This window comes from Podarcis pityusensis (genome assembly GCF_964106645.2).
Source record: "Podarcis pityusensis genome assembly, chromosome: 9".
NCBI lineage: Eukaryota > Metazoa > Chordata > Lepidosauria > Squamata > Lacertidae > Podarcis > Podarcis pityusensis.
The window spans coordinates 7,252,213-7,277,321 of record NC_138034.1 but is presented as its reverse complement, the minus strand read 5'-3'; the positions used below and the strand labels follow the sequence as shown (position 1 = coordinate 7,277,321).

General features: G+C 42.1%; 1 protein-coding gene across 6 annotated transcripts in view; it reads left to right on the top strand.

The window, feature by feature from the left end:
- The window catches only part of LDB2 (LIM domain binding 2), a 233,241-nt gene extending 210,285 nt beyond the window's left edge, over nucleotides 1-22,956 (top strand). For 3 of the 6 annotated variants that reach the window (XM_081020133.1, XM_081020136.1, XM_081020137.1), the window contains exons 6-8: nucleotides 11,463-11,586; nucleotides 12,100-12,254; nucleotides 20,887-22,956. In XM_081020133.1, coding sequence (XP_080876259.1) covers nucleotides 11,463-11,586; nucleotides 12,100-12,254; nucleotides 20,887-21,117 — 510 coding nt within the window. In that variant the 3' untranslated portion in view covers nucleotides 21,118-22,956. Of the gene's footprint in view, nucleotides 1-11,462; nucleotides 11,587-12,099; nucleotides 12,255-14,896; nucleotides 15,040-20,886 lie in introns of all 6 variants that reach the window. The other 3 variants (XM_081020138.1, XM_081020135.1, XM_081020134.1) reach the window with 2 other exon arrangements.
- Nucleotides 22,957-25,109: the final 2,153 nt, after the last annotated feature.

The window sequence follows — 25,109 nt, the reverse complement described above, 5'->3', positions numbered from 1 at the left end:
AAAAGGAAAATATTCAAGATAGACGTGACTTATTCCTACTGGTTGGTAGTTTTTTAAATAGTTATCTTACATTTCATATGTATAACATTTACATGATTTTATTTATGTACTTATTTTCTTATTTAAGTATTTGTATATCACTTTTCTTAAAAAAATAATAATCAGAAAGCAGCTTCTATAAGTCCTACAGCAAAATTAAAGAATAAAAAAAATGAAATGTCAGCAATAAAACAATAAAATACAATAAAAATCCTATTATATAAACATCATAGATTGAATTGAGCAGTATTAAAATGTAAACATACATAGATCAGAGCAGCAAACCAGTTCCATCAAAAGCTTCATTGAGTATGAATGTCTCAAGTCATGGGTCAGCAAACTTTTTCAGCAGGGGGCCGGTCCACTGTCCCTCAGACCTTGTGGGGGCCAGACTATATTTTGGAAAAAGAATAATGAACGAATTTCTATGCCCCACAAATAACCCAGAGATGTGTTTTAAATAAAAGTACACATTCTACTCATGTAAAAACACGCTGATTCCCGGACTGTCTACGGGCCGGATTGAGAAGGCGATTGGGCTGGATCCGGCCCCTGGGCCTTAGTTGGCCTTCCCATGTCTTAAGTGGTAAGAGAAGTGCATCAAGGACATAGCTGTCCTTGCCACTAGAGGAAAGAAGTTCCATAACCAGGCACTACCACCAAGAAGTCCATACCTCATTCTACACATAATGAGCAACATTTGGTTGGGGCTTCCTCTTCTGATCTCAAGGCAGGTTAGTATTGGCAGAGGGGTTTTATTGAATACTTGGATCCCCAGTCTTCCAGGGCTTTATATTTTTACTTCATTCCACTTTATATATGTCAGCAGAAGCACCTTAAATTGGACCTGCTGACATACAGACAGCCTGCACAGATCCTGCACATGAAATTTCATCCATTTTGAGACAACATTGTCTCTGGCAATTGGGCATGCTGATTTTTTCAGCTTTCACATTTCCAAAATGAGAGGCGGTAAAAAGTTGTAGCATGGCTTGGGAATTCAAAATATATTTTGGTTAAATTAATATAATTTAGTAAGTAAGTGCTTGGTAAGTAAAATGTGTGTAAAATTGCATAGAAATCATTAAAAACAATTGCCAAGTACTTGCAGTTATAATATTATATTATATTATAATATTATATTATATTATATTATATTATATTATATTATATTATATTATATTGCATTACCTGACTTTTTCAGAAGGTAGAATTAAAATTCTTTGGTTTCCCAAAAGCAGTTTATGTGCTTCTTCATACAACATAGACTTACCAAGCTAAATGTTACCCAATAATAATAGCAGATTTGAATTCCTCACACCCAATATTGTTGAGACTCATATATGTATAGTTTCATACCCTACTCTTGACAGTGCATATCTATGAAGGTCCCGGAACTAAATCTCAGTTCTCAGGCAGGAAGAGGTCATATGGGAGAAGATACCCTGTACTTACAGGTCAAAACCAGCACCTTTAATTTAGCGCAGATATGAATTAGAATTAAATGGCACTCTTGCCACATTGTTGCCATAAGCTTCTGGTGAGATGGCCAAGGACAGAGCTGCAGTCTGTACCTGATGAAAACTCTGCAGTAGCCAAGCTGAGAAGTCAACAGTGGCAAAATTTTGTAATTCGTTATTTGATGAATAAAACGGTTAAAAGGCAGATTGCCTGAAAGTTTTATGTGATCAATTGGGAGGCTTAATTGTACCCTTAATTGCTTTTGCTTTTTGTCGTGGTATTTGGGGAATTCATATTAAAAAGATCACCAAGTACCTGAAATAATAGTAAAGCGTGTTCTCATTCAAAGAGAGCATGTGTTGCGGTGGGGTTTTCCAAGCCACCACCCCTGTTGTTGGGCGGGTAAGGCTAGATGGTCTCTGGCAGATCCCCCGCCCACCCTCCCTAATTTTAGGTCTCGTGTGTTGACCTTGCTATGCCTGTCATGGGGTCGTCTGCTTTTGGGGCAAGGGCCTGGTAGGAATTTTGTCCATTTGGCTGATTGGCTGGTGCCATTTGGTTTTTGCCTACTGCGTAGCAAATCGTCACAACTTGTAAGGTTGTGGTTAGGCATTGGTTAAAATTTGGTTGGTGGAGGGGTAAGGATTGGCTGGGCCTGCCCCTTCAATGCTGCTGCTGCAAGGGAATTCCGTTAAAGGACTCCAGGGGTTTGCCATGCTTTTGTCTGTATCCCCGGCAAGGGGCTAGGGCCGTGCAAGCCCCTGGGAGCATGCGGGGAGGGGTGATGGTAAGGTGCCCAGCCCCATTCTCTCCCCAATATTGTTTTCCCCTACTGGCTTTCGCTGGAATCCAGAAGTCAGTTCTGTCCTGGGGTGGGGGGACAGATAGGCCTAACCAATGCCTAAGCAACCACTCACATTCATGTATGTTAATAAAGTTGTGGCCAAAATTATGCCAAAAACCTTAAACAAAAATTCTGTGTGATGTGTGCTTTATTTGGGGGGGGGGGTCTTGGGGACCTTGACACGCAATGATCTTTTATGCCATGTGGGTGCAGAATGAGTGCATTCCACCTTTAAAGGACGGTCGTGTGTGCAGCTCCTGCCTCCATGCTACAGATGCTCGTCTGAAGAGAGTAATTTGGACCTCCAATAATCCTTCCGATCAAATCCACAGCTTTGGGGCTGCATTTGGCTTGAGGTAGAGGTCACAATGGGGGCACACCTGTTGCATCCCCTGTCTCTCATGTGCCTGTAGAGCGAGCGCATTTCATCGAAACGTTTTAAATTTGCCAAATTTCACTTTGCCTGAACGCTTTGAAGTGTGCTTGAATTATTTTATTTTTTTATGACTGTCATTTGCTTTGGATCGGTGATGACCTGAATCAGGCGAGCAGCCTTCTGGAGTCCTTCCGCACTTCAGCAAGCTGCCAAGGACACACGTCAAAAGTGACAGTGGGAGCGTTTTTATAGTCGGAGTGGAAAGCTGCAAACAGATAAAGGTCTAATTGTTGCACAAATAGGAAAAGGTGGCAGTTTGCATATCAGAAGCATCAGGTGCTAGGATTTGAGTCAGAACTGCTGAATAGCGGATTGTTTGCCTTTTGGAGGAATTGAGAGGAAGGAAATGTCCCACACGGACACCATGTGACGGGAAACAGCACGCAGGGAAACCAACCTTTTTCCCGTGCTGTTTCCTTTAGATACCGTTTGCACGGGAATCTCTGCTAGGTCACAAAACATTTCCAAAAGGGAGTAGAAGAAAGCTTTTTAATCTGTAAAGGTAATCAGGATGCCATCGCTGAATGGTGATACTTTGAACCAGCTTCGTAGAAGAAAGGAAAGCACTGGTTGTAGCAAATTGAAATGACCAAACGCAAGTTTAAATAAATATTATCTGGGGACCAATAAATAAGCTTCTGAATTTTGCATTCTGGTCAGACTTACATTGCTTGTATCAGCCAAGTCAACAGTAGGTTTCAGATTTAGGTCTTAGTTCCACGGAAGAGTCCCTATTGTCTATGCAAGTGATCTGAGGTTCAGCTCCAGATATCTCTAGTTAAAAGGAAGTCAGGAAGCAGAGCTAAGACGTGGGCCTATTGGACCATAGGCAGTGCACAGCCTGAGGGACACTTGTGTGTCATGTTCACACTTTAAATTTCCAGATCATGTAAACCATGGCTAGGCAAACTAAGGCCCGGGGGCTGGATCCAGCCCAGTCGCCTTCTAAATCCGGCCCACGGTCAGTCCGGGAATCAGCGTGTTTTTACAGGAGTAGAATGTGTCCTTTTATTTAAAATGCATCTCTGGGTTATTTGTGGGGCATAGGAATTCGTTCATTTGCCCCCCAAAAAATATAGTCCAGCCCCCTACAAAGTCTGAGGGACCAGTGGACCTCTGCTGAAAAAGTTTGCTGACCCCTGATGTACACTTAAAAATCTTATGTGTACAACATCAAAGTACATAATGTGAAGAGGCCTTTATGATATGTTACTCCCATGCCCCCAAACACTGTCTGTTTGTCTGTCTGTCCGTCTAATCTTTCCGTCTGTCTACTCAGTCTCCCAATCTATTTCAATTTATACATAAAGCACTCAAGACAGGGGGGAGGTGAGAGAGAGAGAGAGAGAGAGAGAGAGAGAGAGAGAGAGAGAGAGAAATCATTTCCAACCATCAGTTCCATGCAGCAAAATCCAGAACTCTATAATATCATGTAATACAATTATACTTATCTAATCTGGTTGTGATATTAACTGCTCTGTAGGGTAGGTCAGTATTTATATACCCAAACTGCAAATGCAGGACCGGGATGAAAGAGTGGGTAGCTGGCTATGGTCTTGTTTCTTTATATTTTATATATTTTAGGCTTTCTTACCTCACTCCCACAAGCTGTCCAATGCAGCTTACAACTAAAATACTAAAATATAACCATACGCATTTGCTTTTCCAATAGCTAAACAAGCATTTCAGCACACAGAGAGAAGGAGAGAGAAAAACGGAAAGGATAAAAACAAATCAAGCAGCAAGCAGGCCTTGGGGCTTATCAAATTGAAAAGCTTTCAGGTGGTGTTTAAAGATGGTCAGCATGAGAACCAAAGGAACCTGGATGAGGAGTTTCACACTGTAGACTCTGCTAAGGAGAATACCTCCTCATGTGCTATCATTAAAACTGAGCCTCAAAAGGCAGTGAAATGCAAAGAAGGGGTCTCTGATGATGAAATATATGGATTGATTGACTAGTTCATATTAGGGAAGATGGCACTTAAGTATTCAGCTCTCAACCTCACGCAGATTAAAAGATGGTAGCCAACACTTTGAATTGGGCCTGGAATTGGAAGCCAGCATTGTTGCAACAAAAACGTAGAAAACCGATTCAATCAGAATTCTCACTGCTGCATTCTGTCGTAACTGAAGTTTCTGAACAATTTTCCAAGGTGTGCTACACTAATTTGATGACTTGAGGCTTGCATACGTCAGTTAAGCTTCAGTTTGTTGAACCTGGCTGGAGCAAATGATTCATGGCAGTGGCTGTCTCCCAGTCATATGATGAAAAAGAGTGATTGGGAGGGGGTATCATCATAATACGGATGGCGCAGACCCTCTAAGTGTCCCTATTTGCCAGGGACAGTCCCAATTTTACAGAAGCCGTCCCAGTTTCTGATTTGATCCTGTAATGTCCCACTTTTCCTTAGGACATCCCTATTTTCATCAGAGAAGTGTTGGAGGGTATGGTGTTATATGACCCCTGAACCAAGGAGACAAGTAACTATACAACCTTTAGAAGACAACTGAAGGCAGCCCTGTATAGGGAAGTTTTTAAATGTTTTATTATGTTTTTCCCAGAATGGCTAGGGCAATCCTGTCAGATGGGTGGGGTATAAATAATAAAATTATTATTATTATTATTGACATCTCTGTTTTCATTGGAGAAATGTTGGAGGGTATGATGGCACTGTACTCCAAATTTCCAGATAGCCTCCCACAGTGGTTTCATGCAAATATTAAAGAGCATGGAGGCCAGGACAGAATTCTGCAAGACAAGCATGGCCAAAGTGTCTGGAAATTCACCAGCACCAGTTTTGGAATCTAGCCTGTAGGAAGGACTGGAACCAAGTCCCTTTGCAGCCAATTTACAGTAAGATAATATAATCTGAGAGGTTCAGCAAATCAAAGTCCCTCTACCTACTTTCTGGCGAAGATGCCATTTCAGTCAGAAAACTGCACTTGAAGCTGGAGAAGTTGATCTAAATTCTGTCAGAACCATCTCGAGTTGGAGTAGCCACCACATACTTGAGCATGTTGATCTAACATGGGGTATTGGAGAACTAGTGAGATTCATAGCAAATATTATGACAGAGGTAAGATTTTAAACTAGTATCTTACCAGCTACAATATACAAGCTATTTTAAAGTTTAAATTGAAGCTTTCAAAATGCTTAAAGTGCAGTTTGAGGATAGATGCTGTCAGAGCTGCTTCCAGATCCTAGCTCACAGAGGATCACGCTAGCCAGCGATCATTAAATAAAAGTCTTTATTGAGTTACAGTTTCCATTCTCAAGCTGCTGCGTGCAACTCTACGTCTCATGGTTAGATCGGCGAAGCTCCATCTGAGTCTCCGCCCCTTGTACACCAACTTAATATCCTAGCCTTGCTCCACCTTTTCCGCCTGACTGTTCTTCTCTGGGTCCCTCTGCCCCCCCGGGGTCTCTTCCTTCCGGGATTCCTCTGACGCTGACGCTGACCCCCCTGACTCTTCTCCCTCCTTTCGGCGGGCTTTAGGACCTGGCTCCCTTTCCGGGCTGCCTACTGCGCCACCTTCCTGTGCATTTGAACTTGGCACGCGCGCCCAACCTTCCACCTTCCGTCTGACCGTTTCTTCGCTCCCCGATGGAGGTGTGGCCACTCCTGACTCGTGCCCTCCCCCCTGTTGTGAGCTGCCAGCGCTTGATCCCTGGCGCCCTTCCTCTTCCCTGCTCTCTGGCGGTGACGCTGGTCCTGATTTCCAACTGCTCCCCTCTGAGTCCCCTCTGGCTCTATCTTCCTGGGGTGTCCCCCTAGGCTCCCCCCTTGCCCTGGCCACTGGTGCTCCTTTCTGTGAATCTTCTGATTCACTGGAAAGACTCGGAGATCTCGGGTCGTCGTCATCACTCATCTTTTCTTCTGCCTCCTCTCCCTCGCTCTCTGTTTCCTCCCTTGCCCTTGCCTCTGCTCCTGAACCCCTGACAGATGCGTATTAACTCCATACCCTCCAACATTTCTCCAATGAAATAGGGATGACCAATAATAATAATAATAATAATAATAATAATAATTCTCCGCCCATCTGATTGGGTTGACCCAGCCACTCTGGGCAGCTTCCAACAGATATAAAAACATAGTAAAACACTGAACATTAAAAAACTTCCCTATACAGGGCTGCCTCCAGATGTCTTCTAATGGTAATTTCATTACTTATCTCCTTGGCTCGGTGGTCACATAATTCCATACTCTCCAACATTTCTCTGATGAAAATAGGGACAGCCTAAGGAAAAGCGGGACACGGGTGGCGCTGTGGATTAAGCCACAGAACCCAGGGCTTCCCAATCAGAAGGTTGGTGGTTCAAATCCCCGCAATGGGGTGAGTTCCCATTGTTCAGTCCCTGCTCCTGCCAACCTAGCAGTTCGAAAGCACACCGTGCAAGTAGATAAATAGGTACCGCTCCGGTGGGAAGGTAAACGGCGTTTCCATGCGCTGCTCTGGTTCGCCAGAAGTGTCTTAGTCACGCTGACCACATGACCTGGAAAAACAGTCTGCGGACAAACGCCGGCTCCCTCAGCCAATAAAGCGAGATGAGCGCGCAACCCCAGAGTCGTCCGCGACTGGACCTAACGGTCAGGGGTCCCTTTACCTTTAAGGAAAAGCAGGACATTCCAGGATCAAATGAGAAACTGGAATGGTTTCTGTAAATTGGGGACTGTCCCTGGAAAATAGGGGCACTTCGGTCTGTAACACCTATGCTAAAATTTAGAGCCTAGATGGCTTGTTAAATATCTGTCTGTTTCCACATTCTGGATGTGATATACAGAATAGATAATCAGTGGTTTAGTCTGAGAAGGTAATCTTACATATTTCTCTAAACTCTGGTTTAGAGGCTTCAACCATCTGATGTCACATGTATTTATTTTATTTATTAATTGTTTCCCATGAGACACCCCATAGTGATTTGCAATATATAAATTTATAAAACAGTTACATATATACAGTAAAAACAGTTAAAACAGTTGCACATATGAAAACAATTTAACAACTATATTTATTTATTTTTATTTATTTATAGAAACGATTATAAACCGCACGCACACAGAACCAACTCAAGTCCAACCCAATTACCAACTGGAATGAAGATCTCCATCTTTATTCCAGATTCTGCAAAGACATTAAAGAAGATTTCTGCCTGGAAAATAGTCCTTCTTAGGGCAATTTTGGTGTAATGTAGTTTGCATCCCTTATGAAAAACTTCATAGATACACAATCCATACACTGTTGTTTATATGATCCTGCTCATGACTGGCAGTAGACTGTATTATGTCTTTCTGTTTTTGATGCTTTTTTTAGGATTTAAGGGCTGTTTCCATTCTAGGTTTTCAATTTAACAACTTACAGGATTTTAAGGGGAAAATATACTTTCAAGAAATACGCTGAATATACTTGCCATATGGCATGCATATTACTTTTAAAAAAACCCACTGTATTCCTTGCTTAAAATGCAAAGGCCAACCAAAATGAATTAGCTCACTTGAAAGTAATTTGCATTTCGCTTCCACCATAACAAGCCAAGTGAGGGTTTAGGTTCCTTAGCTGAGTTAGTTCTGCCACCTGGTGCCCAGAACTGGTAGAATTACAGTAGATCTCTTTTTGGCAGTCTTGCTTTTAAAGAATGTGTCTGATGGAAATATAGGAATGGTTGAAGACAACCAAAATATGAATGAATATAACCAACCGAGAATGTAAATATTAGTTGTGTACTCCAAAAACTGATCTATTCTTATATGAAATCCCAACTGCAGACATAATACATTGCAAGATGGATCTGTTTATTAATTATAACTCTAGAGCTGGACATTTTTATTATGGCAAAAAAATGTTTCTCTCTATATATCTGTAAATAAAAGTTAGTACATAAACTTGGAGATCTGGGTTATTTTAGGACAACCTTATTATCTGAGTTTCACTCATGTGATATGTTTGTTAATCATAAATGTAGCATTAAAAAAAAAAAGTTTGGCAACAGGCAGGGCAAAAAAACAAAATTGCTATAAAAATGCAAAACTGCCGATCCAACACTACAACCATACAATCTAAATTTAAAGAGAAAAGTCTGCAGCAGATACTAGGCAACATTTCTCAACATTTCTCCAAAGAAGGATTGCTGTGAAGTACCAAATTGATATTTCTGGGCAGCCCATTCCAGAAATAGGCTCCCTCAGCTCAGAGGGCCTAGGTAGTCATCACCTACCTCACCTCAGAATATGGAGGCACTCACACCTGTTGAATGGGCAGCTTTCTGCCAGAGAAGACCATCTTTCGAATCCCGAGAAATTAGGACTTAAGGGCAAACAAATGCTGCAGAACAAGGGTCAAAACCTGAGGTGGTAGCATAGATTGCACCATCACTTCAGGTTGCAGGTGGTAAACCACCTTTAGTTATTAGGTAAAAGGAAAAGGAAAGTAGATTTCTAGATGGTTCAGAAAGGTTCAAAGCAGAACATCCCCGCTCCACCCCCCCATGAACGTCCAAGGATGCTCTGTTAGGCTGAAATTCTCCTCATAATGGGTGAGTTAAAATCTGAGGCTGATGAGGAATAGCTGGAATGGCTAGATAATAATAATAAATTTTTATTTATACCCCGCCCTTCCCGGCAAAGACCGGGCTCAGGGCAGCTAACACCGAATATAAATACAGTAAAAATGTTCAAAACAAAACAAAAAACACCAAACAAACAGTTGATTAAAATATAAGTTAGAATACAGTTTAAAATGCTGCTTAAAATGCAGCCTTGTTTTAGTGGTAGCCTATAGAACAAAGCCATAAGGGGAGAAAACGTCAAATATTCACCGGGGCCAATTATCCATGCTGGTCCTACATGGGCCAGCAAAAAGAGCCGTGGGAAAATTTATACAGTGGTGCCCCGCAAGACGAATGCCTCGCAAGACGAAAAACCCGCTAGACGAAAGGGTTTTCGTTTTTCAATGCGCTTCGCAAGACGAATTTCCCCATGGGCTTGCTTCGCAAGACGAAAACGTCTTGCGAGTCTTGCAATTTTTTTCGCTTTTCCCCCAGTCTTTCTAAGCCGCTAATAGCCTTTTAGCCGCTAAGCCGCTAAGCCTTTAATAGCTGCTAAACCGCTAATAGCGCTAATCGGCTAAGCCGCTAATAGGGTTGCTTCACAAGATGAAAAAACCGCTAGACGAAGAGACTCGCGGAACGGATTATTTTCGTCTTGCGAGGCACCACTGTATACAAATCCCATATAAGGGGTTCCATTAATAAAGAAATAAATGGGGGGGGGTTAGACTGCGTCCAGCCCTAAAGCCCTGCGGAAAGATGTCAAATCCCGCAGGGCCCTAGTCTCTTGTGACAGAGCGTTCCACCGGATTGGGGCCAGAACTGAAAAGGCCCTGGCCCTGGTTGAGGCCAATCTAACCTCCTTGGGGCTCAAGACTTCCAAAGTGTTGTTATTTGTGGACCTTAAGTTCCTCCGCGGGGCAGGAGAGGCAGTCCCGTAGGTACAAGGGTCCTAGGCTGCATAGGGCTTTAAAAATGAAAGGAAAATGAAAACAAAGCCCTCTTCACTCCCTAGAACCCCCATGCTCTTTGTATGTGTGAGCCCTGAGCAGACCAGCACCTCCTTACTTCACCCCACTTCTGGTGTGCTCACCCTTCTGACATCCGTGAAGTCAGAGTGGGAAGGAAGGTAAGAGGGGGACAATCAGATAAATGGAAAGAAAGAGAACTGGGAAGACGGAGGCAAGGAGTAAAAAGATGGTGGAAGCTAGTTATAGAAATAGGGATGGATAGGAATGGGGAAAGGAAGAGTCCTTCAGGGTCAGAGAAGGGAGTCGCATAGCAGAATGAATGGACAGATTACAGAGGACTAAGACTAAGGGGACAGACTGAGGAATGCAGGGTTTCTGAAAGCACAGATTGCAAACAGAAAGAGATGCATAAACCTGTGTATAACAAAAAGTAAAATGAAAATTGTAGGCAAAGAGAAATAAGTTAGCTTTGAGATATGAATATGTTATATTCTGTATGTTTCCTTCCATTCTTTATACACCTGTACAACAGATTAGCACAGGTTACGGTATTCTCCAGGAGATACAAAAAGGATGCATTTCCATAAGGAAAAAAACCCCTCCCAAATAAATTTATTTGAACCAACCAAAATGTCACAAAATAGGGAGCAAACATTTGAGTTTCCATCAACTCTTAATCTGTTAAGACATTGCACAAAGCTGGAAATGGGGGGGGATAAAAAGCAAAAAAGTTATGGCCATAGTGTCGGTTTTTAGACTCAGTTCCGATATGAAAACTGCAGACTATAGAAGTCTCCGTGTGTCAGCTTGCACTGCTAGAATTCTGGGGCAAAGAAGCAATGGCTACCGCCTGTTTTTGAAAGCACAAGCGCTGGCTATTACCCCAACCTCATCTGCTCAGAATACAACTCAAGCCAGAGAAGAAATTGAGTTGTCCTGCTCACCTCATATTTGCGGCAAAGCTGCATTCTAGATTCCTGAGCCCAGAAATGTGAGCTTCAACAGCGTCACTGCTTGAAATGCATATCACATAACTCTCTGTTTAGCAGAAAGCATAGGAGCCAGAGACTAGGGCGATAAACTGAGTTTCAATTCAGACTAGAAGTATGTTTTTCAGCAAATGCAATTCCTTTTAAATTTGCTTCCCTGCCTCCTTTCTTTTTGCAGTTGTGTGTAATATTGGAGCCAATGCAAGAATTGATGTCAAGGCATAAAACCTATAATTTAAGTCCTCGAGATTGCCTGAAAACATGCTTGTTTCAGAAATGGCAGAGGATGGTGGCACCTCCAGGTATGAACTGTACATTTCCCATAGACCTTTGAGAGAGTCCTCGCCACAGAAATGTTAGCTCTGGCCAGATCCATGTCGACCCATCACTTGGTCAGCTAGCACTATGCATTGCCAGATGTAGTAATTAATTGGCTTAAGGTGTCAGGATCAGGTCCCCTTGGCAGCAGAATCAGCAGTAGCCATTGTCCCAGTGGAAGATGGAGGATGACTGATGGATGTCTGTGATGAGAATCTGCTCTGAAGAGGAGCTATGAGGTGAACGACTCCACTTCACACCACCTCAGGGAGCTATTTGGGTTAGAGATCTATGAATGGTTAGAATTCTATATTGGAATCATACCCCATAATTTAAATTTGCTTTGAGTTCTAGGCTAATGTGTCCAGTGTTTAGCAGATTCGTTCAGCACACGGGAATTTTAAACCAGGGGAGGAGAATGCCGTTGCTTGTCACTCTCATTTTCCTGCACGCACTGAGAGCTGTCACTCATTTTCTCTCCTGTGTGTCTACTGTAGCAGAGCCTACAAGGCAGCCAGCAACCAAACGGAGGAAAAGGAAAAACTCGACCAGCAGCACGTCCAACAGCAGTGCCGGGAACAACGCCAACAGCACCAACAGCAAGAAAAAGGCGGCGGCAGCTGCAAACCTGAGTCTTTCAAGTCAGGTACCTGTAAGTCTCACCTTCCTGTTAGGCCTCCATATAAGATGACAGCCACACACACACACACACACACACACACACACACACACACACAATTCACATAGGCCAAGAGCCAAGCAACCATAAAATGGTTTCTGCATGTGTACTGCACTTTTTAGTCCACCCTCTCTAAACGGCATTTCTGTATTCAGCCCAGAAATGCTTCCGTTCACTTCTCTGTAAATGAGGAAAGTAAAGCTGATAAATGTAAAGGCAGTCCATAGGCTGCAGATGACCACTTTGTGCTAGAAAAGTGGCTAAGTCAGTGGCTCCTGATCCTAGACAGTGCTGAGTACAGTGGTACCTCAGGTTAAGTACTTAATTCGTTCAGGAGGTCCATTCTTAACCTGAAACTGTTCTTAACCTGAAGCACCACTTTAGCTAATGCGACCTCCTGCTGCTGCCGCGTCGCTGGAGCACGATTTCTGTTCTCATCCTGAAGCAAAGTTCTTAACCTGAAGCACTATTTCTGGGTTCGCGGAGTCTGTAACCTGAAGCGTATGTAACCTGAGGTACCACTGTATTGTGAAAATTCTGTTCTTTGCATGTGCCATAGACAGGTGTTCCTGTGAACATTCAGCAACAGCCTCTGGTGTCTGAAATTTCCCCAGGCATTACCCAAAAGTACTTTTAAGCATAGCTTTGGAAGCCTAATCACTAAAAAATCACTTAAAAACAAGAAAGTCGAGATTATCAGGGAAGTGTTTTCTGCACCTAGAGCTATGTTTTTCTTGCCTGGAACTGAGACACATCTGCACTCCTGGCATTACTGGTCAGCCCTCCTTTTCCTTCCAATGAGTCAATGATTACCCCCCCCCCAAGAGACACGAGTGGTGCTGTGGTCTAAACCACTGAGCCTAGGGCTTGCCAGTCAGAAGGTCGGCGGTTCGAATCCCCGCGACGGGGTGATCTCCCGTTCCTCAGTCCCTGCTCCTGCCAACCTAGCAGTTCGAAAGCACATCAAAGTGCAAGTAGATAAATAGGTACCGCTCCAGTGGGAAGGTAAACGGCATTTCCGTGCGCTGCTCTGGTTCGCCAGAAGCGGCTTAGTCATGCTGGCCACATGACCCGGAAGCTGTACACCGGCTCCCTCTGCCAATAAAAGGAGATGACCGCCGCAACCCCAGAGTCGGCCACGACTGGACCTAATGGTCAGGGGTTTCTTTACCTTTACCTTTAACCCCCCCCCCATGACAAATTATGAGAAGAGAATCTCCTTCTTGCCAGTGATAGCTGCAAAGGTATGCCACAACAACAACATATCATTTATACCCCACCCATCTGCCTAGGTTTCCCCAGCACTCTGGGTGGCTCCCAACAGAATATTATTATTATTAATAAAAATAATAAAGCGATCAAACATTAAAAACTTCCCTAAACAGGGCTTCCTTCAGGTGTCTTCTAAAAGTCAGATAGTTGTTTATTTCCTTGACATCTGATGGGAGGGCGTTCCACAGGGCGGGTGCCACTACCGAGAAGGCCCTCTGCCTGGTTCCCTGTAACTTCTCTTCTCGTAGTGAGGGATCCGCCAGAAGCCCCTTGGAGCTAGTTCCCAGTGTCAGGGCTGAACGATGGGGGTGGAGACGCTCCTTCAGGTATCCCCATGAGGAGCCTGTTGGACAAAGAGGACATTTCAGACATCTAGGAAATAATCTGATCATGGAAGAAAATGACTTCCCAACCCCCATCTAGGAGCTAGTAAATGAAGCTTTAGCCCTTTTTAAACAATCTAAGCCTCTCCCAAGATTTTGTTTATTTTACCTTCTATAATAAATATATTGTGGAAACTCTTAGGTCAGTTTTGCATCACACAGTGGTTGGCCAACTCCATGAAATGTGTTGCTGTTTATGAAAAAGCTTTCTTAAAAATTATAGTGCGTTTAGAAACTGATGGTATTTTGAACTGTTGCCTGTTGTCCCATTTAGTTGGTTTGTCCTTCGTTTGTTCCTTGATGCCCTGGCGTAAGCCCTTTGATATTCCCCATTACTGGTCTGAGCAGGTGCCCCAGTCTCAATCAACTCCACATCCTCAGCTGTTTTGTAATCAAAAGCTGGCAACTATTTTTCCCATATGTATATTTTCCATATGGAAATATAATAATATTGATTATATTCATGAAGAATCCATTCACCTTACAAGGTGGTTGTGTGCCATATTTACGATGGACCTGCACATTCTGTTTTTTATAACTCAACAAGCTGCCATGGGGTTGTTTAAGGGTAAAAACAAAGAATTTTATCCACAGGTGTGGTAACGTAGAGAGTTCCAGCAGTACAGCTGCCTTTGGCCACACTAAACCAAGCACAGCCTTCAAGTGGGGTCTTGCTCATAGCTGTCAACTTTTCCCATTTTTAAGGGAAATTCCCTTATTCTGAATAGGATTCCTCACATGAAATGGGAAAAGTTGACAGCTATGGTCTTGCTGTGATCCAAATTTTGCAAGCATAAACCCACCTGTTCGTACACTGACTATTGCTATATGTAACCATGAAATGAGCGGATATAGCTGAATCTTGCAAGCTGCTGTGGCTAGCCCTTAGCTGTGTATGTCCCCTGCAAAAGAAAGCCCTAGGGTTTAATTCTTGGATTCTGCTTCTCAATCCATGAGCAGGAGCTAGGAGCACTCCAACGCTGCAGCCTCAACCCTGGGAGGGATGGAGCCTTGTGTCATTCAACAACAGTAAACCCTACTGGCCAATTTAAGGAGAAGCATTGAGGGGCTGTAAAAGGAGTCACTTCCAGTCCTCTTCAGAGGTTGGTGGCTATTGCACTAGGGAGTTGAGATGACTTGGTGTGGAATTAATTGGCGGGTGTCTTTGGCGTTGCTTTCCAAGGAACAGAGGGTCCCACTGTGGGGCAGAAACAATGCAGCTGAACCAAAGAAGTGGACAGAGCTTCACTGAAATCAACTGGAACATTAGTTGCAAGTCCAGTTGATTTCAGGAGGACTTGACACAACTGGTTTCTCTGGATCAAGACTACAATGTGGGTTTTTTTCTTTCTCTCTCTTGATTGGTACATGGAATGAGCACAGGGCATTTGCATCTTGTAGCGAAAGCTTTGCTATCTTTAGAAGATCAGATGCCAAGATGCAAAATAAAGCTGTGGCATAGCTCCAAGGTAGACAATATATTCTAGCTAATGCAAGTAACCTGCTGCCATTGATTGTGGAAGTTAATAATACAAGTGGTTAAAAGAAATCCTTCTGATAACCACTGGCAGTTGACACGTTATGAAATGATCTATTCATTTAGTGGTACGTTACCATTCAAGCATCCCTCAAAACTTTTGATTGTAAGGTAAAAAGGTAAAGGGCCCCTGGGTGGTTAAGTCCAGTTGAATTTGACTATGGAGTGTGGCTCTCATATCTGCTTTCAAGCCAAGGGAGCTGGCGTTTGACCACAGACAACTTTTCCGGGTCATGGGGCCAGCATGACTAAACCGCTGCTGGTGCACAGAGGACCGTGATGAGTTCCAGAGCGCACAGAAACACTGTTTACCTTCCCGCCAGAGCGGTACCTATTTATCTACTTGCACTGGCATGCTTTTGGACTGCTAGGTTGGCAGAAGCTGAGACAGAGCAACAGGAGCTCATCCCATCACGTGGACTCGAACTGCTGACCTTCTGAACAGCAAGCCCATGAGCCTCCGTGGTTTAGACCACAGTGCCACCCGCTCCCTTGGTTTTGATTATGGACCTTGGCGGTGCATAAATGCTGTGGTTTTTGAGCTGTGTTCTCCAGAAGAGCAGTAATGACAGACGTGTGTCTCTGAAGGAACTTGCCCATCCATCTTCCCCTGCAATGTGTAACCACAGGAGAGTGTTGGTGTGACCTCTCTGACACACTCACAGTTGCTTGCAAGGGGCCTAGTTAGACTGCCAGGGCTGCACATGAACTGTGTGTGCTTCAGAACTTCCTGGGCAGTCTAGTCAAGGCAGAAAGGATTCCCGGAAGTTCGAAAGAACCACTGCATTCATGTATCGCTGTGGATAAATAATTCCATGTTTTCCCTCATAAGTTCTTGAAAGGGCCTCCTGAGCGGGCACAGCTCCAGCTGCTCTCCAGCCTCAGTACCCACAACCTGCCCCACTCCAGAAACCCACAAAATGAGACATGAGTGGCAACAATTTCTGCTAGATAAGTGAGGAGATGTGTGCCCTTCCTTCCACCGGGTGTTCTGTACGGACTAAACTGGTGGTGATGCTCAAGGGCCTAGCTGCCTTCAAATGGAGATTAATACCATGCCCAAGGAATACAGAGAGATAAATCACAGACTGAACGACTCTGTATGTGGTTTACAAAAATTCACTAACAAATGTACGACATTTCGACACCTTCTAATATATGAAATCTTAATAATATGTACAATGTCCAAATAATAATGACATGCGCAACTCAGTATCTCAAAGACAAACAGTCAAAATATTCCTGAAATAAGTCCATGAGAACAACTATCTATATGGATACTTGTGCTGGTGTGATCCCAATGGAACTCTGAGAACGAGATACTAAGATTTCGATCTCTGTTTTGTGAATCTTCTGGTTGGCCCGAAAAGGAACTCTAGATTACAGTATATATAACATGTGTATAAGAACCTCATTCAATGCAAACTTCAGGCAATGACAAAAATTCTCAGCATAAGGAAAACTCAATGCATTATTACACTTGCCTACAAGGGCAATTCAGCGCTCCACTAAATAATTCAGCTCCAGCCTTAGAATGGCACTGTGGGGATTAGGCAAATTGATGGAGCCACAGAGCTATGAACCACAAAATCAACATGAAGCCTCTCTTCAGCTCCCAGGCAAGGCACCATCAAATACCAGTTTCCCGGGCAATAGCAGGAGAAGGCAATTGTCTTCAAACTTTGTTTGCGAGGACAGCTACTGTTTGAAACAGGATACTGGACTCCAGCAAGGCTCTTCTTATAAAGTCCTATGTGCAAGGAAGTCCTGATTCACACAGTACTACCCTCTCTCCTTTTTTGAGAGGGAAGGATTGTAGAAGACCTGAGTCATCTGCCTTTAAACACATGCCCCTCTCACTTTTGTTTGGCTCACAATTCCTTTTCACTGTCTTTATATATACGGTAACCACCACCCCCCAGTCCTTCTGATGAAGGGCCAGCAAAAAAATAATCATCATCATCATTTTAAACCAACAAACCATGTGTTTTTAAATATTGCTCCATCTATCGGTCCTTCTAGGTTTGTTAATTAATTTTCATGCCTCCCTCTGATTTCCTACCCTCACGCCGCAAAAGAAAATGTTTCCACTCTGGGTTTTTGTTTTGTTTTTAAACTATTTACGAACCTTCAATCTTGAAATCACATATGCAAATATTGTAATTAATTCTAGATATCCTGAATTTTAGAAGTAAGCCACCGCCACCTTGCAGTAGTTTCCAGAGAAAAGAAGACCACGAAAGCAACTCAGAATCACTCCTTTGTGATGCTGGTTTGGTCCTTGCACAGAATTTTCTCTTCTCTCTGCATTGAATCTCTCTACAAACTGTTGCAAACTGGTGGCAAGACTGTACTTTAATTAACCACGCCCCCTGTTTAATTAGTTGTTTAGGGTTTTGTTGTTGAAAATAGTTTTGGTAAAATAAAATAAAAAATACTTTATTTACCTTGAAGACATTTTATAACATACAAAAGAAAATACCCACTCACCCCCGGTGGGACTTTCTGCCTCTGTCCCAAGACACCCACAGTCTAAATGTCAACAGAGGGGTTGGCGGAAGCACAGTTAATATCACCAAGCAGAGAGAAACTTTCTTCTTCTTCTTTTTCATTTTTTTTTTTTACTGATTTTCCAAAATTTTAAAACAAACATAAATCTTAATTATACTTAATCCAATCTTAGTAACCTTGTTACGTGACTTCCTCAAATCCCCCTAGCTGAATTTCACTGTATATCATTGCAGCAGTTTTCCAAAACTAATTTTCTCATAAAATTAACTTAATCACTTAACTTATTTCTTTCCTTTCATTTTAAATTTAAACATGTTATTCTCTAACGTTGCATATTTAAATCCTAAGCCTATCTGGCATTTGCAAGTTTTTGTAATTAAGTTATCTTAACATATTTGACTAAATACTCTTTGAATTTCATCCATTCCTCCTGGTATTCCTCCTCCTTCTGGTCGCGGACTCCTCCAGTCTGGTTGTCTAGCTCCGAAAAGTCCATCATCTTCATCTGCCATTCCTCCACTGTTGGGACTTCTTGTGTTTTCCAATTCTTAGCTAACAAAATTCTAGCTGTGGCATAGAAAAACAATCTAACATCTTTCTTGGGCAATTCCAAACCTGTTATTCCAAGAAGAAAGGCCTCTGGTTTCTTAATAAATGTATATTTCAACATTTTTTCCAATTCATTATAAATCTTCTCCTAGAAGTTTTTACCTTGGGGCAGGTCCACCACATATGATAAAAGGTACCTTCTTTTTCTTTACATTTCCAGCATAGATCATCACTATTATGATATATCTTTGCTAATTTTACAGGAGTTAAGTACCATCTATACATCATTTTCATAATGTTTTCCTTTAACACCGTACATGCAGTGAACTTGACCCCCTTCCTCCACAACCTTTCCCAATCTTCAAACATTATGTTATGTCCCACATCTCTTGCCCAATCTATCATTACAGATTTAACTTGTTCCTCTTTTGTATGCCACTCCAACAATAGATTAAACATTTTAGACAAGTTTTTAACTTTAGAGTCCAACAACTCTTAAGACTAGTTTGAGATATCTGTGGGGTTTTAGGCCTAGAGGTGGCACCTCAAAGATGTACTGACTGAGAGGGAGTTCAGGACATAAAAGGGCAAGCGGGGACAATAGGTAGAGTTGTTATAGATAATACTAAGATGTTCTGAGGCAATTGGGGCTGACAGTATTGGTGAGAGGTCCAGACACTATTACACCTTCCCTTGCTTTTAACACAGCATTTACAACTGAATTATTTTCACCATTCAGTCCCTTGCAGGGTTTGTTAAAATGTCTGTGTACAAATATGAACTTCAGCGAGGGCTGAATCACAAGAGGCTTGCCAGTGACGCTGCGCCAAAAGATGTGCCCCATAGATAGGTTCTTTCCACTGAATGCTGTGGTTAGAGAATCTCCTTTAAGCCGTGAGCTCCAGAAATCCCTCTAGTTCCTGTCTGGCACTCTGTCTTAGTACTCCATGCTAGCTAAAGATCAGCGGAAAACCATCGATGTGCAGTTGTACTTGTGGTTATGTGAAAGGACTGTTTGCACTCACAGCAGCAATGGGACAGATCCTTTTCTTCTTGCCCTTTCCGGCTTTTGACAACTGGTAGCTTCATCGGTGTAATTATAATTAGCGTTCCTGTCTTCCTTTTCATGGTACCAGCTGGACAGATTGGTCCTCTCGTCGCACAGATTGGCAGTAGCATTGCCTACACACAGAGAGGTGACAAACACACCACAAAATAGCAGATGGCAGATCCAGGGCTTGTTGGCAATCAGGGTTTCTTTTTCCTTTTTGCTAATTACTTAATTAGTAATGCAAATTGTCAAATCAGTGTGAACATTGTTTTTGTGGGGGTTTTTTTAAAAAAGCTCTACCTAAATTAATTACCATAATTAAGTGGTGAGATGTCAAGTGGGTTGCTTAGGGATAAGAGGTGCTGAGTTTTGTCTTCCAATGGCTGGTGCATTCAGAGTAGCATTTGTGAGCTTCATTTTAGCTGCCGTAGTCAATGGCTAGAGAAATAAAGCAGAGAACCTCTAGCATAATCCATCTGGAAGTTCTCCTCCACAAGCCCCCTTGAAATGAATGGGAGTATACATGAGGACAGCAACGGCTCCTCTTCATTTCAAGGGTATTTTGTGTGAGGGAAACTTACAGATAAAGTGTGCCTTTAATTTGAACGTCTAAGTGTTGACACTTCACTCCTTTGTTGCTTGAAAACCACAAAACCTGAAATAGAAATAATTTACTGAATTGGAAAAGGGTCGCTGAAATCATTTTAAGCAACTGTTTAAATCCTTTCAGTGAAAGATATTTTTTTTAATGCACATTTTTTCCACCTGTTACCTGCTATTGTCTGTATTTTGAACTTGAGAGTTAACAACAGACAAGAGATCTGAGCGTTAACAACAGAGTAGAATCCTACCACAAGTTTCTACATGCATAGGAAGAACACTTTATTCCCATTTTTTTGTATAATAATTTTAGTCCATTTTAATTACAATAATCCGACAGTTGCCGCATTAACACAATACCGAATCAAAATACAATCGAAAGAGCCCATTATCCCAACCAAATTAAATAATTTTGGGTGACTTCCCGTGTGCTGGGTTTCAGGGTACAAAGTTCTCATTTATTTGTGCTTCCATAATCTTGCTTAACCCAATTCCAACGGTTCTGATCTTGATCCTTTATTTCACTTTGTTCCATTTTTGAGCCTTACTATTATGAAGGGCGCTGTATCAGTGCACTATATCAATGGGGCTTGCATTCAGGGATACTTCTATGAAATGGGTCACTGATAGACCAATGACTATGTTAGGCGTGGGCTTTTTTCCAGACATCTTTATATAACAAGTGTTGGGTGTTTTTCACAGGATGTGATGGTAGTCGGGGAGCCAACGCTAATGGGGGGAGAATTTGGCGACGAAGACGAGCGACTCATCACAAGGCTAGAGAACACGCAGTATGACGCAGCAAATGGCATGGACGATGACGAAGATTTCAACAATTCACCTGCGTTGGGGAATAACAGCCCGTGGAGCAGTAAACCTCCTGCAAACCAAGAAACCAAGCCTGAGAACCCAACACCTCAGGCTTCCCAGTAAGTTTCCTGAAGCAAGTCACCATTACTATATCGCAGCATCCTTTATGACGACAATAACTCCCAGTTTTCAACAGATATAGAACCTATTTCTAAATGTGTACAGCTCTCTCTCTCTTTTTTTTAAGTTAGGAAAATAATTTATAAGCTTCCAGATAGGTACCTTGGAAGCTCTTGCACATGACATGATACTGACACTGACCTCGGTGAAAAGAACTGAATATGTAAGTAGCACCTCATGAACATTGATTAAGACTCACATTTCAGTGGAAGATTCTTCCCAACTATGACCCCCCACCCCCACTTTATCCTTTAAAGGCCATATCTAACAGAAGACCATTAGTGATCAGGATCTATTGGCCCTTTTAAAAACATGGTGAACAAAATACATCCTCTTCTCCAACTTGCTCCTGAGGAGGGGTGTGTGTGTGTACACACACAGTCATACCTTGGATCTCAAAACGCCTTGGCTCTCGAACAAATCAGCTCCCGAACAATTGAAACCCGGGAGTGTTCCGGTTTTCAAATGATTTTTGGAAGCCAAACATCCGGCGCAGGTTCCCACGGCTTCTGATTGGCTGCAGTACACACCTGCAGCCAATCAGAAATTGCGCCTTGGTTATTGAACGGTTCCGGGAGTCGCATGTACCTCCCGGAACGCATTCTGTTTGAGAACCAAGGTAGGACTCGTGTGTGTGTGTGTGTGTGTGTTTACATGCAGTTTCCTTCCCAGGTTAGCCATTTTAAAGGGAGGAAACAAGATAGGATGGAATTTCGTTAAGAAGAAAAGCTGTGCCCTAATAGGTTTTGTGTTTAAGACCACGAGAACAGTGTCCATGAGACCATGTCCGTGAGAACAGTGATTCTGCCTCTTAAAAATACGTCCCATAAAATGTACAGATATGAGCTTCCTGGAGTATCAGTGTTACAAATCCAATCGCCCACACATTGCTTGTTACAAAGTACAATTCGTGAAATTAAAAATTATAAGGCCGGCAATATTGACTGGTTAGAAGGAAATTGAAATCTGATCCAGACTTGGTTCTGATCCAAAGAAAATTGAAATCCCACGGAGGAGCTGTTCAGCAAACAGCGTCCTTTAGACAAAGATAACGGGTAAGATTTCAGATTTCTGTCGTGGGCTACGTGCATGAAAATCTGGCTGCTGGATGGGGAAGAGGAGGCAGCTAGGGATATAATGGAGAATTGCTCTTACCCAGATTGGGGCCTGCGCTGCTTTAGTGGTCCCTGGAGAATTAACTTCTTAATTGTTTCCTGGCACAAATTGAGGCTCTCTCTGCCCTTGTTTCTTCCCCTCGTTGGTGCTGCCCTCCATTTTTTATTCTAGCAATTTTAAAAGCCCACTGCTTTACATTTGCAAATGATTACAAAAGCACCAAGACAGCTAAAAATGTAGTTTTGTTTCATCAAAGACCGGGGGGGGGGGGAATTGTGTGGAGAAAGACACCCATTCTATATGAGAGTTTATGCTTTGTAAAATTGCTGTGGAACTGAATTTTGAAAGCCATGTAATCCATTAATTTTGTGAGCAGTTTAAACAAAGACTATTTTTTGTGTTTTTATTATATCTTAAGTTTATTTTGTTGTTCTTTCATGCGATATTTCTTGTATAATACTTTTGTAAAGCCCTCCAGACTAATTTTTGATTCCAGTATATTTATGTGAAACTTTATAAAATAAACTAATTTTTTTCCATTTACATATTAATATGTTCAATTCATCATGTAAAAAAAATAATACAGCGAGTCAGTGTGTTATACGATACAACTGTATTTTATGTATGCTTTGCCAATATGTGTGCCAATAAACTGTGTTAACAGAAGGGCTTAGTGTGCTTCCTTATCAACAGAATACACACACGTTATTTTACCAGGGTGAAACATTTGAGCCACCCATTTTCATTTTTGTATAGCACATGTTTCTTCTAATGACTTTTATGAACTTATGGAAGAGAATCAACCATTAAAATGTGGATTTAACAGTATTACAAAAAGGAGGATGCTGCAGAGGAGAATTCAGATGAGAATTCGTCATGCATTTGTCATTTGAATTCTACTCAATATTGATCCACAGTAGATTCCAATGTATAGTTAGCAGAGTAAACACGTTCCAGGATTCCCAAAAAATAGACCAGAGGCAATTGTATTTAATCCAGCAGAGCTTTACTGCTGCTGAAGGCAAATGAGTATAATGGTCACAAATCCAATACGTTCAGGACTGGCACTGTCCATAAGAAATCCATTTGCAGCAGACTTAACTTTAACTTAAAATAACTTATTGTAAGTCTAAACCTTAACACTAAGCGTACCACGTACAGAACACCACACCCGAAGGAAAAGAGATAGAAAGAGAAAGTGAAACTCAGGCTCCTTCTGGCCTTACTATTATAGTCTGCAAGACCTTTGCAAAAGAGATGAGCGAACCAGTTTAAGCCAGCTGTACTCAGCTTCTCTGAAGGAATATCCCAAACATCATGAACTTTCTGCTTGTTTCTTTCATACAGAAAAGCTTCCAGAACCCTCTTGAATTAAGTAGAATAGGAAAGATCTCTACACATCAGATCAAAAGAAATGCAAACTGACAGCATAACTTATATGTAATAAAAGGATCATGAATTGAAGCCACACAGTGGATTTGCAAAGGACTTACATGTGAAGTCCAATGTTTATAGGTCTCAGTATATCCTGGTTGTAGCCCAGTTTATTTTTCCTTCGATTTTTAGCTTGCTTTTTAGGTTGATTCCAAGCTTGGGCAATCTCACACATCCCCTGGTCAAAAGCAGGGACTGGAACGAGGCATTAATGGTTATCCATAATGGGGCAGTATTGAGTTTGCATTGAATTGCAATACATTGTATTGTATTGTATTGCATTGCATTGTATTGAGTTACAGGGAACCAGGCAGAGGGCCTTCTCAGTAGTGGCACCCGCCCTGTGAAACGCCCTCCCGCCAGATGTCAAAGAGAAAAATAACTACCAAACTTTTAGAATACATCTGAAGGCAGCCCTGTTTAGGGAAGCTTTTAATGTTTAATAGGTTATTGTATTATAGTGTTCTGTTGGAAGCCGCCCACAGTGGCTGGGGAAACCCAGCCAGATGGGAGGAGTATAAATAATAAATTATTATTATTATTATTATTATTATTATTATTATTATTATCCATTCTCATTTTCCATATGTTATCTGCGCGACAACTTTGTGAGGTTGGCTGGGCTGAGAGACGGTGACTGTCTCAAGATTTCATGGCTGACTGGTGACTTTAACCCTGATATCGTAGGTCCTAGTCAACTTAGCAACCTTCCACCTCATTCCCTGTTCTGGAAAGAAGATGCACAAGCAAATAAGCTGCAAGGAGGAGAATAATCTTTTCCCATAGGTTTGGGCATTTGTGGAGGCCCTTGCTAAGAATCTTGTGTTGCACCTTTACGATTAACTATTTCTGGCTGCAATTCTGTACAGTGGTGCCTTGCAAGACAAAATTAATTCGTTCCGCGAGTTTTTTTTGTCTAGCGAATTTTCGTCTTGCGAAGCACGAAATCCCATAGGAATGCATTGAAATTCAATTAATGCGTTCCTATGGTCAAAAAAAGTCCAAACAAAGCCAAATTTGGTACAACAAGAGTTTATTAAGTGCTCTTTAAAGTCACACATACTGTAAAGAGCATTTCAAAAATTGAAGGAACAATAAATTAAGTTTCTAAACATGACAGAAAAACATTTAAAAATCAACAAAGTGTACAGTACATTTTCTAAGACTCTGGGGGACAACTCGAAGAAGGTTCCTCTTCCACTCTTTGCTTCTTGCTGAAGAACCCCCTCCTCAACTGTTCCCCCAGCCACCCACCACACAGAAATTCAAATCCAGAATTTTTTTAAAAAAACAGCAGAGTGGCCCAATGGTCACAGAAAATCATAAAAATGCAGAAAAAAAACCACACGAGCTTCCAGATTCTTGCAAACCCCTCCTCAACTGTT